The sequence below is a fragment of the Cygnus olor genome, chromosome 26 (assembly GCF_009769625.2).
Source record: "Cygnus olor isolate bCygOlo1 chromosome 26, bCygOlo1.pri.v2, whole genome shotgun sequence".
NCBI classification, from domain to species: domain Eukaryota; kingdom Metazoa; phylum Chordata; class Aves; order Anseriformes; family Anatidae; genus Cygnus; species Cygnus olor.
This window is the reverse complement of record NC_049194.1, coordinates 77,900-93,317: the sequence shown is the minus strand read 5'-3', so window position 1 is coordinate 93,317 and position 15,418 is coordinate 77,900. Positions and strand designations below refer to the sequence as shown.

The following is a 15,418-nucleotide window of genomic DNA, read 5'->3' as shown; positions in this document are numbered from 1 at the left end:
TTTTTTTAATCACAGTTTTAAGCTGTTCTGCATAGGCAGAAAAGCTGGTATTTTTTTTCTTCCAAAATCAAAAAAGAAAAGCTGAAATACCCAAATAAAAACAGGACTTCCAAAACATTCTGTCAGCAAGGTCTATCAAACAACAGAAGACCTGCAGCAAAGCTGCAGGGACTGAGACCAGCTTATGCTATTTCAGTGGATCTTTCTCAAAGTACAGGGTAAAGCAAAATGCTTTTGATGTGACGGAAACGGTATGAGGATGAAACCACAAGAATTGTCCTGGAAATTTCAAGGCCCTCTGAAGGAGAAAACAGATAGCAGTTCATGGTTTAATGTTGTCTGGATTACAAGTTGATGAGGTTCCTTTTTGTTCAGTGCCTCCCTTGCAAAGTTGTGGCCTCTTGCATCCATTAGACTGCTGCTTGGTGGAGTCTTAAGCTTTGCGTGACTGTGGTAACTGTCAGGTGTTTGCACCAAATTAGTCATCAGCCAAAACTAGAACCATTTATCTGACCCTTGGGTGGGGGCAGATGCTGTCGTATTGCTAATGCAGCTGTACGGCACCTGGTCTATTAGCTCCTGTGCCTGGGCATTGCCAGAGCACTAAATTTTGGATGGACTCGATCAACTGAACTAGTGCCTCCAAAATGCAGCCACTGCTATGCAGGTGCAGGGAGGAATGTAGAAACAATAGGGAGAAAAATGGAAGGTGAAGAAATTCCCACATGTTTAGTTATTCAGGGAATTAAGAAAATGGGAAGCTGGGTAATTTGGCCTTTTAACAATACACAAGACCATATATTTCAGCCACTTCCAGTGATATAAATCAGGAGTATGTGTTTGGGACTGTGTAAGAGCCTTGGACTCAGCCCTTTATCCACAGTGGATCAAAGTGGCGCCTGTGTTGCATGTATATCTAGTGCCCAGAGGAGTACTGTGCCTGCATGAGCTTGTGCTTGCGTTCAGCAGGATGGTGCAGCCATAAAAGTGGTTTGCTGTGCTGTCTGCATGGTGGAAGAATGCATCTGTCTGCACGTCCCTTCCGCTTGCTGAGGAGGTTTCTCTATGAGTGTACTTGCTGGGTGTGGGTCCGTGTGCAGGCGTGTTCCTGCCCCATGCATGAGCCTCCCATTCCCATGTGCTTGTCTGTGAATGTTGTGCATATGCATGTGCTTTTCTGCAAGGAAGCAATGACACGCGGACACTTCTTGCACATCTTCCCAAGTGTGTGGTGTAGAAGGGGAGCAGGAAGGCAGCGTGCTCATGCACCTGGGAGGGAGTCATTCTCTGAGCTGGGGCTTTCCCTGCAGTGTGACGTTCGGCCATACGCACACAGCACCACCCCTGCAGCCCGCTCTGTTGTTGTAGCTTCAAGACCTGTTGTTTTTCAGGTCATTGCACTCAAACAGATAACAGCTTCCTTGCTATTTTCCCTGACATGCGTCACATTACATTGGTTTTGTTTGAAGCCAGCCCCTCCGATCCTGTCGCTAACAATAAGGAATCCTCTCACTGCTCCTCCCAAGCCGCATCCTGACATGTTCACTCGTGTGGGTCATGTCTCCCTATGCATGTTTGAAGCAGTGGGGGAATGTTAACTCTTAAGTTGACACAACCATCGCACAAAAGTAGAAATAAGGCTGACAGTGGGGCTGGATTTTAATGCTGTGCTATTTTAATAGCTGTTCCCAGCAATCTGTGGAGGATGTTGCCCCAACCGCTGGTGTGTTTGTGCCTGAATGAATGGCATCAGGCTGTGTGATGGGCCCCTGTGTGGACTGATGGATGGGGGAAGAAAGCCCTGAATGCCACCTCCACATTTGCCAATCCCAACAAAATCATAATCATCACTGCTCCCTTCTGATGGAGGAACCCAGAAAGACCCTGCGCACAAGTCTTGGATGTGTTGGCCAGCCTCTCCCCTGGCTCCCCAGTGTGATCTGGGTACAAAATGCCTTTGGGGGGGGGGGAGGGAAACATGGAGCTGTTTGTTGACTCTCACCTGACTGTCTTGCATTCGGCTGATCCTGGTTTGAGACAAATGGGGACTCATTTATTCCAAGTCTTAGAGGACAGCTGGGGAGACACACTGGTTAGACTGGGGCTGGGAAGAGCAAATTGAAGTGAAGATGCTTAGGTACGTAGCAGCTGTGGAAGTGGTGATCTTGGATAGAGGGAAACAGAAGCCAAGGGTCCTGTATTTATTCACCGTGCCTGGGATGGTCTGCTGTATTTCCTGAGAGTACCTTCTTGAACTTCAGATATTGTATAATAAGGGTATAATTGCCCAGGCAGCTTTTCTTATTACCATTTGCACTGGATCATCCAAAGGAAAGGGCTAATGAGCAGGAAATTATTACTCTTTTGCTTTCATTCAGGGAGGGGAGGACAGGGGAAGCCACAGAAACCTTTGCATGTGTGAGGAGCTCAGGAAGATCCAGCAGACTTAGCCTGAGATGCATTTCAGTCAACACTAAAACATTTCCATCCCAGGCATGTTTTCAACACGAGGCTGCTTTGTGCTTTAGTGTCCCTATCCTCCTGCTTTGGACTGTGTGCCTCATAGAAGGTTGATGTTTCTGTGTTTGCCCCTAGGGGACAGGAAGCTCTTTGTGGGCATGTTAAATAAGCAGCAGTCTGAGGATGACGTGCTCCGGCTCTTTGAACCGTTTGGGGTCATTGATGAATGTACAGTGCTGCGTGGACCTGATGGTAACAGCAAAGGTGTGAACCCCTCGGTGTCGTACCCTTCCTCCCTGCTCTTCAGGTAGTGCTCACCTGCCTCACAAATAGTGCCTCCTTTCCACTGGGGCACTTCTTCCCTCACTACATCTTTATGGGAACCTGTAATCCAGCCAGGCACAGGGAGTAAGGCAGGAAGAGCTGTCTGCTGCAAGGAAAGACTGGGGAAGATGGACAGAGACCTAGATGAAAGGAGGGGAAGCAGAGAGCAATGAGTAGCTGAGTTATCAGAATTGCTAGTGAGCCCGTTGGCTCAGTCTGGGTCTGCAGTTTGAAATGTTTGTACCCACAACAGGGGGTGCATAGAGAGTTTGGGGAAGAGGTAGTCAGGGGCAGAGGTGGAGATGGTGGCATCATCTATAGGGTGCATCATTGAAACAACAATTTGAAACCCTTCCTGTTTTTTTCAGGATAGAGTACTTGGGACGAGTCATCCTTTTTGTTCCCCACTTTCTCAGGGTGGCTTTCCTTTGCCCTGCCTGAGACTCGGATACTGTCTCTTGTGTGGCTATGCAGAGGGCACTGTCACAGCAGTCCCATCACTGCGTCTCCTGTGCTCTTTCTGTCCCTTTCCAGGCTGTGCTTTTGTAAAGTTCTCATCTCATACAGAGGCTCAGGCAGCAATCCACGCACTCCATGGCAGCCAGACAATGCCCGTGAGTATGAGGCCAGGGTACCTACCCTCTTCCTAATTCTCTTTCCCATCGCCCTGTTGCAGGGAACTCCCTTTGTCCACAACTATGACAGGTTCAACTGCAGTTTGCAGCTCATACGGTTGTGGGGGCTGGGTGCATGTGTGCACATCTGTGCTCTTGTCTTTGGGAACCATCCTGTCTCCTGGGCTGGTGTGTGTGTCTGTGTTTGCCCAGACTGGTGGCGACAATACTTTTATCTGTAAAGGCTAAATAAAAGAGAGCCAAGGACCAAGCCATGAATCTGTCTCGGAAACAGCTACCCAGAGTAGTTCAGATCAGAGCAAGGTGCTAGCTAGCGCTTCAGCAGTGTGAAGTCAGGACTCCAGTGCTGAGCACACTCCCTGGCCTTCTCCCATGTCGGTGTCGGAGCAGGCCTCCGGGGCAGGCTGGGGGTAGGTGGGAATGCCTTGTGCATAGTGTGGGATTGTGTAACCACAGCTGTGCCCTCTCATGCAAGCGGAGCTGCAGTTGTCTCTCACAATTCAGGTTGGATATCAGAAAAAGGTTCTTCACTGAGAGGGCGGTTGGGCGCTGGAACAGGCTCCCCAGGGCAGTAGTCACAGCACCAAGCCTGCCGGGGGTCAAGAAGCGTTTTGGATAACGCTCTCAGACACGTGGTCTGATTTTTGGGTGGTCCCCTGCAGACCCAGGAGTTGGACTCGATTATCCTTGTGGGTGTCTTCCAACTCAGGACATTCTATGATCCTATGAATCTCTAACCTGGATTGGAGCAACGTGTGGACAGAACAGTGCATTGCTGCAGCAGGGCTATTTTCAGCTGCTGGGAACTGCTCTACCTATCCAACCAAGCTCACAGTAGTGAAGGCAGCCAGGGGTGGCTGCACCCACTTGTGCAGCTGTGCAAAGCTGTGTGTGAGGGGAAGGGTGGGACAGGGAAGGTTGCATGGATGGATGGATGGGGAGGGGTATGGCCCATGTTCCAGGCAGCTCCTGAGCACTTTCACTCCAATATTTGCTCTTCTGCTTCTCTTCCCACTCCTCTCTGCTGCCTGCTATGCCCCATCCCACTTTGACTGCTGACTCTGGCTGTCCCCCGGCCTCCTCTCCCCCTGCCTCCTCTCTCTGTCTCTCTCTGTGCCTAGGGCGCCTCCTCCAGTCTAGTGGTGAAGTTTGCTGACACAGATAAGGAGAGGACCCTCCGTCGTATGCAGCAAATGGTGGGGCAGCTGGGGATATTCACTCCATCTCTCACCTTGCCGTTCAGCCCATACAGCGCCTATGCGCAGGCTGTGAGTATCATGCGTGTGTGTGGGGGGGAAGGCTGCCCTCTTGGCTGTGGGGCAACACCATACCTGGGCTGGGAGACCACAGACAGATCTCTAGAACAAATGTGTGAAAGCTTCCTGGCACCGAGAGTCGTTCCTGGCTTCAGTTTCTCAGTCAGCAGCACAGCCTGGAAGGGGTGACAGGAGAGATGTGGAACCTTCTTAAAATGAGGCTGTATTTCTCTGATGTGGTGTAGACTGGCGGAGGTGTCTGGGAACAGGTCGAGCCTGATCCAGTGTCCTTCTGTCTTGTTTTGTGGACAGCTCAGAGGCATGATTCCTGGGTGGTCTCTGCCGGACAGGGCAGCCTGCCAACTTGTGAACTCTTCAGGGTCCATGGCACAAATGTGTCTCACTTTCACTTTTGAAGAACCGTGAGAGCTCTGGGCGCAACCTCAAGTGTTTCCTTCTCTGCTGAAATTCTCAGGAGGGCCCTAATCTTCCCCTAGTGCTGTGCTTGGCTCCCAGGATTTTCTCTCTCAGCTAGCATGACTGTGGTGTTTGCACGATGCTGGAGAGGGAGTGGTGGTGAGCAGAGGGTCAGAGGTGTTGCAGCTGTCTGACTTCTTCTCTGGCAAGACTGGCTTTTCGTTGAATCTCAGTGAGGGAACCTCATTGCCTTGCGGTGAGGGTAGGGATTTCCACTGATGTTTGAGGTAGGTCCCAAAGTCAACAAGTCCGTGATCAGCTGTGGTGGAGCATCTTGGTGACCATCAATTTAAAGTCTCTCTGCTACCAAGTATAAAGCCCATGGAAAGGGGCTCAGAAATTGCTCAAGGTACGAGAGATGCTTGTGTCAAAGAAAGAAAGTTGGTGCTGCTACTGAAAGTAGTTTTCCTGGGTGACAAATAAATCTCTTCTTCCTACATATACGTGGACACATCTTTCACCTGTGGCTTCAGTGGCTACTTGGTTTGTTTCCCTGTTGTCTAGCAGAGACTGTTTGATTCTTCTTGTGAAGTGGGGCTGAGTGTGGTTATACCATGCCGAGCACCAAGGCTGCCAGCAGAGAAATTGGTTGGAGGGGAGAGCCCTCTCCGAATGGACACTGCTGTCTCTTGCCAGGGCCAGTCTTTTCTATCTGGCTCTGACGTCCACAGACCATCTACACCGGATGTCCAAGGTTGTAGATCTGCTCAGCTGTGGGCCAGCTCTGGCATGAACATTCTGATGTATCTTCTGGCGTCATGGAGGTGGTGCTGACTTGTGCATGGTGTGGTGGTGAAGGAGGCAGGAATGGGCCACACACTGAGATTAATGGCAGAAAGTACTTTATTATCTTATGGCCCACACTGTGTAAGGCAGGAAAGCAGCAAGGTCTTCTGGACTCAGTTTTTAAATGTCCTCCAATCTTCAGAAGAGCCTGCTGATGACAACAGAGTCAGTCCTCAGCTGTGCTGCTTGCTTCTCTGCATCTTCTTTCTCCTCAGCTGTGTCTGTGAATTTGTTGCCTTGTCTCTGATTCTTTACCGACCTTCCTGTTCTGTGACTGTTTTGCCTTCATCCTTGATTCAGGACTCAGCCTGTCTCCCACTCTTTCAATACCTTTCTTCCTTTACATTTTACTTTCCACTGGTTTGGGTTCTCTCCTCTTCTTTCTAAGGCACTGACCTCACACCTGATTGTTTCTTTGCAAGTGTCATCCCAGGCTATATTAGGTCTAAAGTTATTCTGATTTTCAAATAAGATTAATTAAAAAATAGGCAAACAGTGCGTGTTAGCTGATAGAATTTGAAAGAAAAATTTGCATCTTTATCTGGGAAATAGGACTGGCTAAGCAGCTGAAAACGGTTTGTTTAAATGCTAGAACCAGATTTTGATCCCAGGTGTCTCTTCTGCAAGTGAAAAGTGAGTATTTCCTTCACTTCAGTTTGCTCAACAAGTTGAATTCAGTGATTAGTTCAGATGAAACTGAAAAAAAATGTCAATACAGAAGAGGCCTGCAGAAGCAGTGAGTGCAATTTACAAACTGTATGTAGGGCTTGAATATTTCTTGTAGTTCATAAATCAATTAGTTCTAAACACAAAACATAGTTTGTTTAAACACACGCACTTTTTTCCCCGTTATTATGGTTCATTAAAGTAATTTGATTTATATAATGAAAACTATTCCAGCATGCTAGTTTGGTGCATTTGCATTTGAATGCAGGTCTTGTTCCAGCTAGAACCTGGCAAAGACCAGGCATTAATGAGAAAAAAGAAAATCAATATTCATCTAGTAGGTAAGAAATGCATTGGTTTCTGCGTGCTTAAATGGAGAAAGTGTGAAGATAGGACTAGGAATATGTGCAGGCTGCTTGTCAAAGGGATGCCTTCTTTAGCAGGACTTCAGTGCTCTCAGGAAGATCGCGTTTTGCTATGGCTCCAGGTGAGTGGTTCCCAGTAACGTGAGTCAGTCCTGCTCCAGTGGAATCACTCCAAAGACAACGTGGATGCTAACAGATGAAATGATTTCAGGGCACCTGCTTTCCGGGGGCAAGCGGTAGTGAACCCCTTTGCTGTCAGTGCAGAGACTCTGCTGCATGGTGTGCTTGGGTGGCCGCCTCAACCCCCCAGGCAGGAGGAGGCGCCACAGGGCTCTCCCCTGAACCTGCCCCGCCCTGCGCAGCCAGTTCCACCCCAGCCGCTTTGCTTGTGCCAACATAGAGAGACAGCAATGCCATGAAACTAGGCAATTACTCTTTTTTTTTTTTTCTGCACCAGTAATAACCATGGTATGGAGGAAATGAAGAGAAGGTTCAGCTAGACGTGAACTTGTCAGAGTTACCAGGTCTTCCAGCTGAGACCTGAACCAAGCTGGCAGACTCAGCCATTTGTAGACATGGCAGGTTACGTGAGTGTGGTAGATTAATGTTGCAAAGGAGGCAATGGGATATACTTGTAGTTAACGTAAAGAGGATTTGTGTTTTTCTTGTTTTTGCCATGTGCCACCCCAGCTCCTTCTGTGGAACAGTAGTTTCCAGAGCATTGCACCTATGCATCTCCAGCTCATCTTGCTTGACAGTGAAGACAGGGCTTATAAAGGGGGCTAGATCATTTTGCATCCAGAAGATAATCTTTGTTGCTGCCACACCCTGCAAGCAGTCTGATTTAATCTTATGCCCCATAGCAGTAGTTCGTAGCCAAACAGGACAAGAAAGACTTTTCTTGTCTTCCTCCTAACCCCATGCCCAAACTTAGTCCCCTTCTTTTGCAGCACGCACCTCTGCGTGGTCAGGTGTGTTACGGGACCCAGAGGAGCAGCCAGCCTCCAGCCCCAGGTGCAGGCTGCTGAGCTCAGGGAATTGCATGTCCTGCATGACCTGGGCAGACATTGGGTTGTGCATCTACCAGAATGGGTGCTGCGTCTCACAGCCCGTTGTAGAAGCTGGGCAAAAGGAGAGGAGTTTGGGCTGCCTTTCTCGAGCCACTTGGGTTATTTAACACCTGGCACAGACCCAGGAAAAGGGGCAGCGCTGAGAGAGGGGGCTGAGCGCCGCTTCCCAGTCTCTCCTTACTGCGGAGCTCCCTGAGCAGGGAGGGCCCCGTTGCCTTCCTTCCTGGTGCCTCACAGCTGGCCCTGCGCCTTGCTGCATGCCACAGCCCCCAGCTGCTGGCCGAGGAGTGCTGGCCCGGGGCTGCGCCAGGCCGTCGTGGGGCTCCGAGGGCTGTGAGGCGGCTGGTGCTGCCAGGCCCCGCTGGGACGTGGGCAGCTCTGGGGGACACAGCGGGAGCCCGGCGGCTGGCTGGCCCCAAGCGCGCGAGGCCCAGGGCGACCCAAGGCCCAGAGTGGTGCCTGGCCCTGGCTGCGCAGGGCTTTGACGGCCCGTGGCCCTGCTTTGCAGCTGATGCAGCAGCAGACGACCGTCCTCTCCACCTCCCACGGCAGCTACGTGAGTCCTGGCGTCGCCTTTTCCCCGTGCCACATCCAGCAGATTGGTGCCGTCAGTCTCAACGGGCTGCCAGCCACTCCTGTTGCACAGACATCAGGTGAGGCCTGGAGTGGGCCAGGACGCAGCAAGACTTTTGCTACCGCTGAGCCCACTGCTCCAGCATTAAGCATGGTGCTTATGCAGGTAAAAACAGTTACTACAGTCTTCTGGGATCAGCCTCTGCTTTAGTCCCCTTATTTTCTAACAATGAGCCGCTCCAGGTGGTAGTACTTAGTTCTGCACAAATTTCTGCACCCTCCCTGACAGCCTTATGTGTTTAGCTTACATTCCTCTTGTCCTGCTGGTGTTCCTCTCTGGAACAGTTGGTCCCTTCAGTATAGTATAGTAAAGAATGACCAGGTTCCCAGGATCGCACCTGACTGAGTACAGCAGTGCTGTCACTCGTTATCATCATCCCCAATAACAATATCAGCCATAATGCGCATTGGGTTTGAACACCTGTCAAGAACAGGGCTGCTGCAGCATGCTAGCTGCTCTACAAACCTGAATTAAAAGTGTTGTAACCCAAAGCTCTGACAGCAGCCAGAACTAGCAACGCTGTACACACTCTTCTCACCAGTGCTGCCTCTAATTTTGTGAAAGCTCCAGTGCTATTATCTGACACCTGCAAGTGCCAACTAGAAGAAGTAAGAGCTTCATACACAGCAGTCTTGACAGGCAGATAGGAGGGAGCACAGGCTTTGCGGGACCTTGTCTCACATGGTATCGCCTTTCTTGCTCTGCAGGGCTACATTCACCTCCTCTCCTGGGAACAACAGGTGTGCCCGGACTGGTGGCACCCATTTCAAATGGATTTACTAGTGTGGTACCATTCCCAAATGGCCACCCAACCTTGGAAACGGTTTACACCAGTGGCTTTGTACCATACTCAGGTATGGAGCACAGGAAGAAAACATCCAGAGACCTTTGAAACTGCAGTTAGCTTCTCTTTTCTGGATTACCACACCAAACACTTTTTCTACCTGAAAGTAACTACCTGGAAGGAAGTTGTGGGGAGCTGGGGGTCAGCTTCTTCTTGCAGATAACTAGTGATGTGATAAGAGGGAATGGCCTCAAGTTGCGCCAGGGGAGGTCAGGTTGGAAATTAGGAGGAATTTTTTCTCAGAAAGAATGGTCAGGCGTTGGAACAGGTTGTCCAGGGAGGTGGTAGAGTCACTGTTCCTGGGGGTGTTTAAGGAAAGGTTGGACATAGTGCTTAGGAACGTGGTTTGGTGGGTAATATTGGTGGTAGGGAGACGACTGGACCAGATGATCTTGGAGGTGTTTTCCAACCTTAATGATTCTAAGATTCTAGCCCCCTTCCAGCAAGACACTGAGACTCACTGGAGCCTGTGTCTGAGAGATTCCCTTTGCTGTGTGTCTGATTATGTTCTTTGCAGCCCAGAGTCCTTCGGTAGCAGAGACTTTGCACCCAGCCTTTACAGGAGTTCAGCAGTATGCAGGTACCAGCTTCCCTTGTCTTCCTCGAGCCCTTGTGTGGCTGACCTGATCCTCAGGTAAACTGTTCTGTCTCCTTGGAATACAGCTGTGTATCCAACCACCTCCATCACTCCCATCGCTCAGAGCATCCCTCAGCCACCTCCCATTCTGCAGCAGCAGCAACGTGAAGGTGAGGATTAGGGTGGGAATGTGTGCGCAGGATGGGGCCAGGGGTTGTGCTCAGCTCCTGCACCCAGAGCTGATGGAAGGGAAGCAGCACAAATCTTTCATCTGGCCAGATGCTGCCTCATACAGTGCAGGCAAGAATCACTAGACCACCAAGCTTTGGCACCAAAGGTTAGCAAAGGAAGGTCAGCAGCTTCCCTACACGGACTGGGGAGAAGGACACTTTATTTTTGCTGATGCCAGAACCACATGGGTATCAGTCAATCCAATCTCTCCAATGTACTGTCCTCTCTCCTTGGCCTTCCTAGCATCAGGGTTTGTTTCTCAGCTTATTTCAAAACTGGCCTGGACAGAACTTGAAGACAAATGAATTCTCTGTCTGCTCCTGCTTCACACAGCAGGTGTTGGCAAAGGAACAGCTCCCCGTGCTTATCGCACTCACATGGACCAAGTGAAGGAGTTGGCAGGACCAGGTTAGCCCATAAGTAGGATGTGTGGCGATCCAGGAGATTTCCAGTTTGGGCTGTGACTCATGGGTTGAATGCAACCACTGCATGGCTGTAGGCAGGGAGGCGTTGCAGCTTTCACATAGAGCTATCTACTGCTTGGGGCAGTGCTGAGCAAGCCTGGGGAAGCTGTGAACATGGAGCTGTTACCTCAGCTGATTCCCTTCCAGTACAACGGCACCCGGATGCTCACAGGGAGTTGTCATTTCCAGCACTCCAGATGGGAACTGGGCAAGCTCTGAAAGTGAGTCTGCTCTCCAGAACCTCTAGCTCTCTGTATTGCCTCCCAGATGGTTTTGGAGAGCTCTCAGTACCCTTGATCCAGTAATCCACAAGCAAGGGGAGGTCAAGACAAAAAGAGGCAGTGCTGGGGTTCTCTTTCAGTGCTGTGCTCTGAGTTGAGCCCTCTTCTCTTCCCTTTCCCTTTGGGGGCTGTCTGTGCTTTGTCTCTCCCCATTACCCTCATGCCTGCAGGTCCTGAAGGCTGCAATCTCTTCATCTACCATCTCCCTCAGGAGTTTGGAGACAATGAATTGATGCAGATGTTCCTACCCTTTGGCAATATCATCTCCTCCAAGGTGTTCATGGATCGTGCCACCAACCAGAGCAAATGTTTTGGTGAGTGCTGTTACCCAAAGGCAAAGGGAGCATGACATAACTAGGACATACATGCATTGAGCATGGAACCAGCAGCGCTGCTACTATCTGTGTCTGTGTCCTGTCCTTCAGGTTTTGTAAGCTTTGACAACCCATCCAGTGCACAAACTGCTATCCAGGCCATGAATGGCTTCCAGATTGGCATGAAACGTTTGAAGGTCCAGTTGAAACGACCCAAGGATGCTAATCATCCCTACTGAAAGGAGTGAACAATCAGGAGTCACTTCTGCAGCACAGGTAAATCTGGCACCATCACAGTCCAGTTTCTACATGGTGCTGGCCATTGCTGGTGGGGGCAGCAAGGGCTGGCTTCTCCCTAAGGAGTGGGGAGCCAGGAGCTGAACACAGTAACACAGACGGCAACATAGAGGCCTTTCCTGCCAGGGCCCAGGCCTGCAGTACTTGAGCAAGTGACCAGGACAAGCCTGGAGACAATAGCTGGGTTCAACAAGAGCCTAGATCATCAGGCAAGTTTGTGGCAATAAGGCAAAGCCAAGGCCAAGCTAAGGAGTTAATCTGCAGGCCAGTATCGGTATCAGGACTGGTAAAGGTAAAGAGGGTCAGACATAGTCCAGTGATTGCCAAGCAAATGTATTAGACAAATCCAACATCACGATAGGAAGACAATCCAGGGGTTGAGGTCCAGATAGCAAGCTGCGTGACTGGGCATGGTCACAGCTATGGCTAAGGTGGAAACTCTCACATCTGTGACACACAGATCAGACAAGGACTGAAGGCACAGGCCTGAGCTGAAGTGAGGCTCCTGGACCCATGGGCACAGAGCATGGACAGAGGCCACAGGTGAGGCTAGGCAAGACTGTTAAGACCTATCAGTACAGTCAGGTCCCTGTTAGCTAGATGGGTTCAGATTACCTGCCTGTAGTCTAAGTAAGGCTTCAGCTTACATTCTGCCGTATCCCATAAACTATTCATCTTCCTAAAAAGGTCTTAAAATCCAATAGGTCTGTTCTCACCTGTTGCATGTGCCCTGAAATTTGCCTGGAGACAGTGCTTCAAGGGTAAGAAGGGACAATCCCATGACTCGTAAGGATCACAGAAAAACTGTTCAGAAGACAATTACCTCCCGATGCAGTCACACGATGATTTTCTGCTTTGTTCAGGGCAGTCCTAGTACAGCAGTTAACCACAGAGAAACCAAGTGCTCCTGTCTCAGGTGGGGACAATAATCTAGAATTGGGGCAAGAGAGGGTCATATCTGGAAATAGTTCAGTGTACTCATGACAGCTAGCTCCTATTTCTTTTATTTCCTGTGAAATTAAGGCCTATGGAAAGAGTCTGGAGCACAGCTAAGCCTGTATTGTGGTCTGCAGTGCCTATCCCCATGGCTACACAGCTGCACTCAATGGTTGCTACAATGTCAGCTGAGCCTTGAGCGATCTGTTCATCCTTCTCTGGTAGCCACATCATCAAGAGATGCTTATGAGCCCCAGGTGATGCTCTGAAGGGCCACAGAAGAGCTGCCTAATGTGAGAGCTGGCTGTCATAGAGCTAGTTCCTGTGAGCCAACAGACTGGGAGCAAGGGAGGGCCGATCTTGATCCCATCTAATTGGGGTCATCTTCCTCCACATTTAAGCAGCAGCAACTCAAAGCCGGGGGTTTGCATAGATGTCCTCCTAATCTCCCAGTTCCCCCCCTCCTCCCTTTCTATTCAGGTGAAGGGAAAGCCATAGGAAGAATTTATGCTTCGAATTGATTTACAGACAGGCCTGTCAATTTATCAACTCTTTTGATGCCACCTCTTTCCTTCTTCTGCTCCCCACTTACTCACCCCATCCTCCTTCTGCCCTCCTTCCTAAAACCATGGAAATTAAAGAGAAGAATCAGTATCTGCCCAGCAGGAAGATTCTTGCCACGACAGACTCACGTATTTGCTGCTAGTGTGGTGCATAGCAAAAGGGACCAGAAAATGAGCAGCCCCTGGGAACCCTAAGCTCTTCCTCTTGGGATGTGCTTGGAGTGCATGGACCAAGAAAACCCACTGGTGTGTCTCTAGGTTACTGCAGTGGCATATGGAACTTTAGCTCTGTCCCTCCCCCCCCCATCTCCTGCCCCTTTCCTAGATAAATATAAGTATTATACAGTCTCTTTTTTTGTTTGTTTGTTTTGTTTTGTTTGTTTTTGAAGTGACTCACAGGACCAAATTTTTCCATTCAGAGACTGACTCCTTGCAAGAGGGGTTGGAAGCTAAGGGTTTACCTCTGCAGCAGTGTCTTCTCAGGAAGCACTGCCAATAGACCTGAACATTTTGAGAGAATGCCTGGATGGACAGAGAGCAAGAGAGAGAGCACATCTCTCTACTCAACATTAACAAGAAGCAAGGAGAAAGAGAACCACATACCTCCAGGATTAGGGCACAGCCAGCTGCTCAGCTCAAGTCACTCACCCACCAACCTTAGCACCAGCCTGGTTAAGGATCTCAAGAGCTTCTGTCTTACCCTTCCAAGGGCTTCTGCAGACCAAGCTCCTGGAATTTGGTGCCAAAGCCTATCGTGAGCACTCCTCAATTAGGCTGAAAGCACAGGAAATCAACCCTTTTACCTACAAGAACTGTATTGCCTCCCCACACATTGTACTGGCCCAACTTCATAGCTCTTTGTGGTAACAGGGCATTTTTTTGATCAAGAGAGAAGATGAAAGTGTGAGCAAGTGCCATCTCCAAAATAGTGACAAAAACCTCCCAGGGGCCACGCGCTGCCTCCACGTATTGGAAGTGGCCTAAAGCTGGCTAGCAGGCATTTCTGATTCACAGACCACACAGGACATATTCTCCATCTGAATTTAGCAAGCAGACTCACCTCTTGCACCCTCTGCAAAGCTTTCACAGACACAAGGATAGTATGTTGAAAGGTGGTTGTCATTCTTTTTTTCCCCACCACTCCCTCCAAGGGACAGATTATGCAGAATATATATACACACACATATATATACATACACTTAAGCACAGAACATAGTTCAGAGCTTAACAAAGTTCCCTGAGCGTGTGTGTGTGGGGGGCATACTGACAAGGCAAAACCCTTTAATGACTTCAAACAGTCTAAAATAAGGAGGAAAGGAGGAAGAAAAAAAAAAAAAAACCCACCCTCCTGAATAATTAGCTTCATTATTCCAGAATTTGATAAGGTATCAAGAACATTCCTGTGTGTATGTATGTGCATGTCTGTGTTCAAATGTGAACAGAGGGTTGGTGGAGAAAGGTTGATGCGATTGATCCTGAAGAGAGATCCAGGGACTTGAGAGGACCTCGGCCACTTCTCATCCTCCTCCAGTTTCCCTTTGTTCAGATGTCTGTGGCATAGTTCTTCAAGTACCTTCACATCTCCTGAACCACCCCTCTGTATCTAATGCTGAGAGTTTACAAGAGAGATGGATGAAGCTGTGGGAGTCTGTGTGTTTCTATAGTCCATGTTTACTTATTGTAAATACCATTTTTATACTTAACATCTATTATGTATGTGATTTGTATAATGTACTTTATTTCTGCTACAATTAATTTCATGAAGTTTAAACTTAACCTAATTTTGAACAAAAAAGAAAATGACCAACAAATGCAAAATGGGAAGGAAAAAAAAAAAAGGGGGGATTTTGGAAATGCTAGGTCACGCTCGTTTAAAACAAGCATTTACAATTTCTTCCATCACAGTTACTGATGTGACTGTACACTGTTACAGGTGTGATACAAGCTTCATCAATGTCAAATTCCTTGCTCTGGTCTAAAAAAATCTTAAATTTATTTAATAAAAGTTTTACTTCCTAAGTAACTTGGGTTTTACTTCATGTGTTAGCTGCATCTGCTCTTATCTAGTACTTATACTTGAAGACAATCACCGAAGGCTTGAGGCAACAGAAACCTGTTTCATTCAGCAAATTATCTGCAATCAGTGGGTTGTTTTTTTTTGGTTTTTTCCCCTTTTTTTTAAGCCCTCACCCCCCTTTCTTTTTTTAATAAACTGCATCAACACATGGTAATTAAAGA

General features: G+C 48.8%; 1 protein-coding gene across 10 annotated transcripts in view; it reads left to right on the top strand.

Moving 5' to 3' along the window:
* Nucleotides 1-15,200, top strand: part of CELF5 (CUGBP Elav-like family member 5) — a 39,916-nt gene extending 24,716 nt beyond the window's left edge. For 2 of the 10 annotated variants that reach the window (XM_040537878.1, XM_040537875.1), the window contains exons 4-13: nucleotides 2,596-2,724; nucleotides 3,319-3,398; nucleotides 4,541-4,687; nucleotides 8,548-8,692; nucleotides 9,381-9,527; nucleotides 10,035-10,097; nucleotides 10,181-10,264; nucleotides 11,241-11,384; nucleotides 11,496-11,660; nucleotides 13,570-15,200. In XM_040537878.1, the coding sequence (XP_040393812.1) occupies nucleotides 2,596-2,724; nucleotides 3,319-3,398; nucleotides 4,541-4,687; nucleotides 8,548-8,692; nucleotides 9,381-9,527; nucleotides 10,035-10,097; nucleotides 10,181-10,264; nucleotides 11,241-11,384; nucleotides 11,496-11,623 (1,067 nt within the window). In that variant the 3' untranslated portion in view covers nucleotides 11,624-11,660; nucleotides 13,570-15,200. The other 8 variants (XR_005814759.1, XR_005814758.1, XR_005814760.1 and 5 more) reach the window with 8 other exon arrangements.
* Nucleotides 15,201-15,418: the final 218 nt, after the last annotated feature.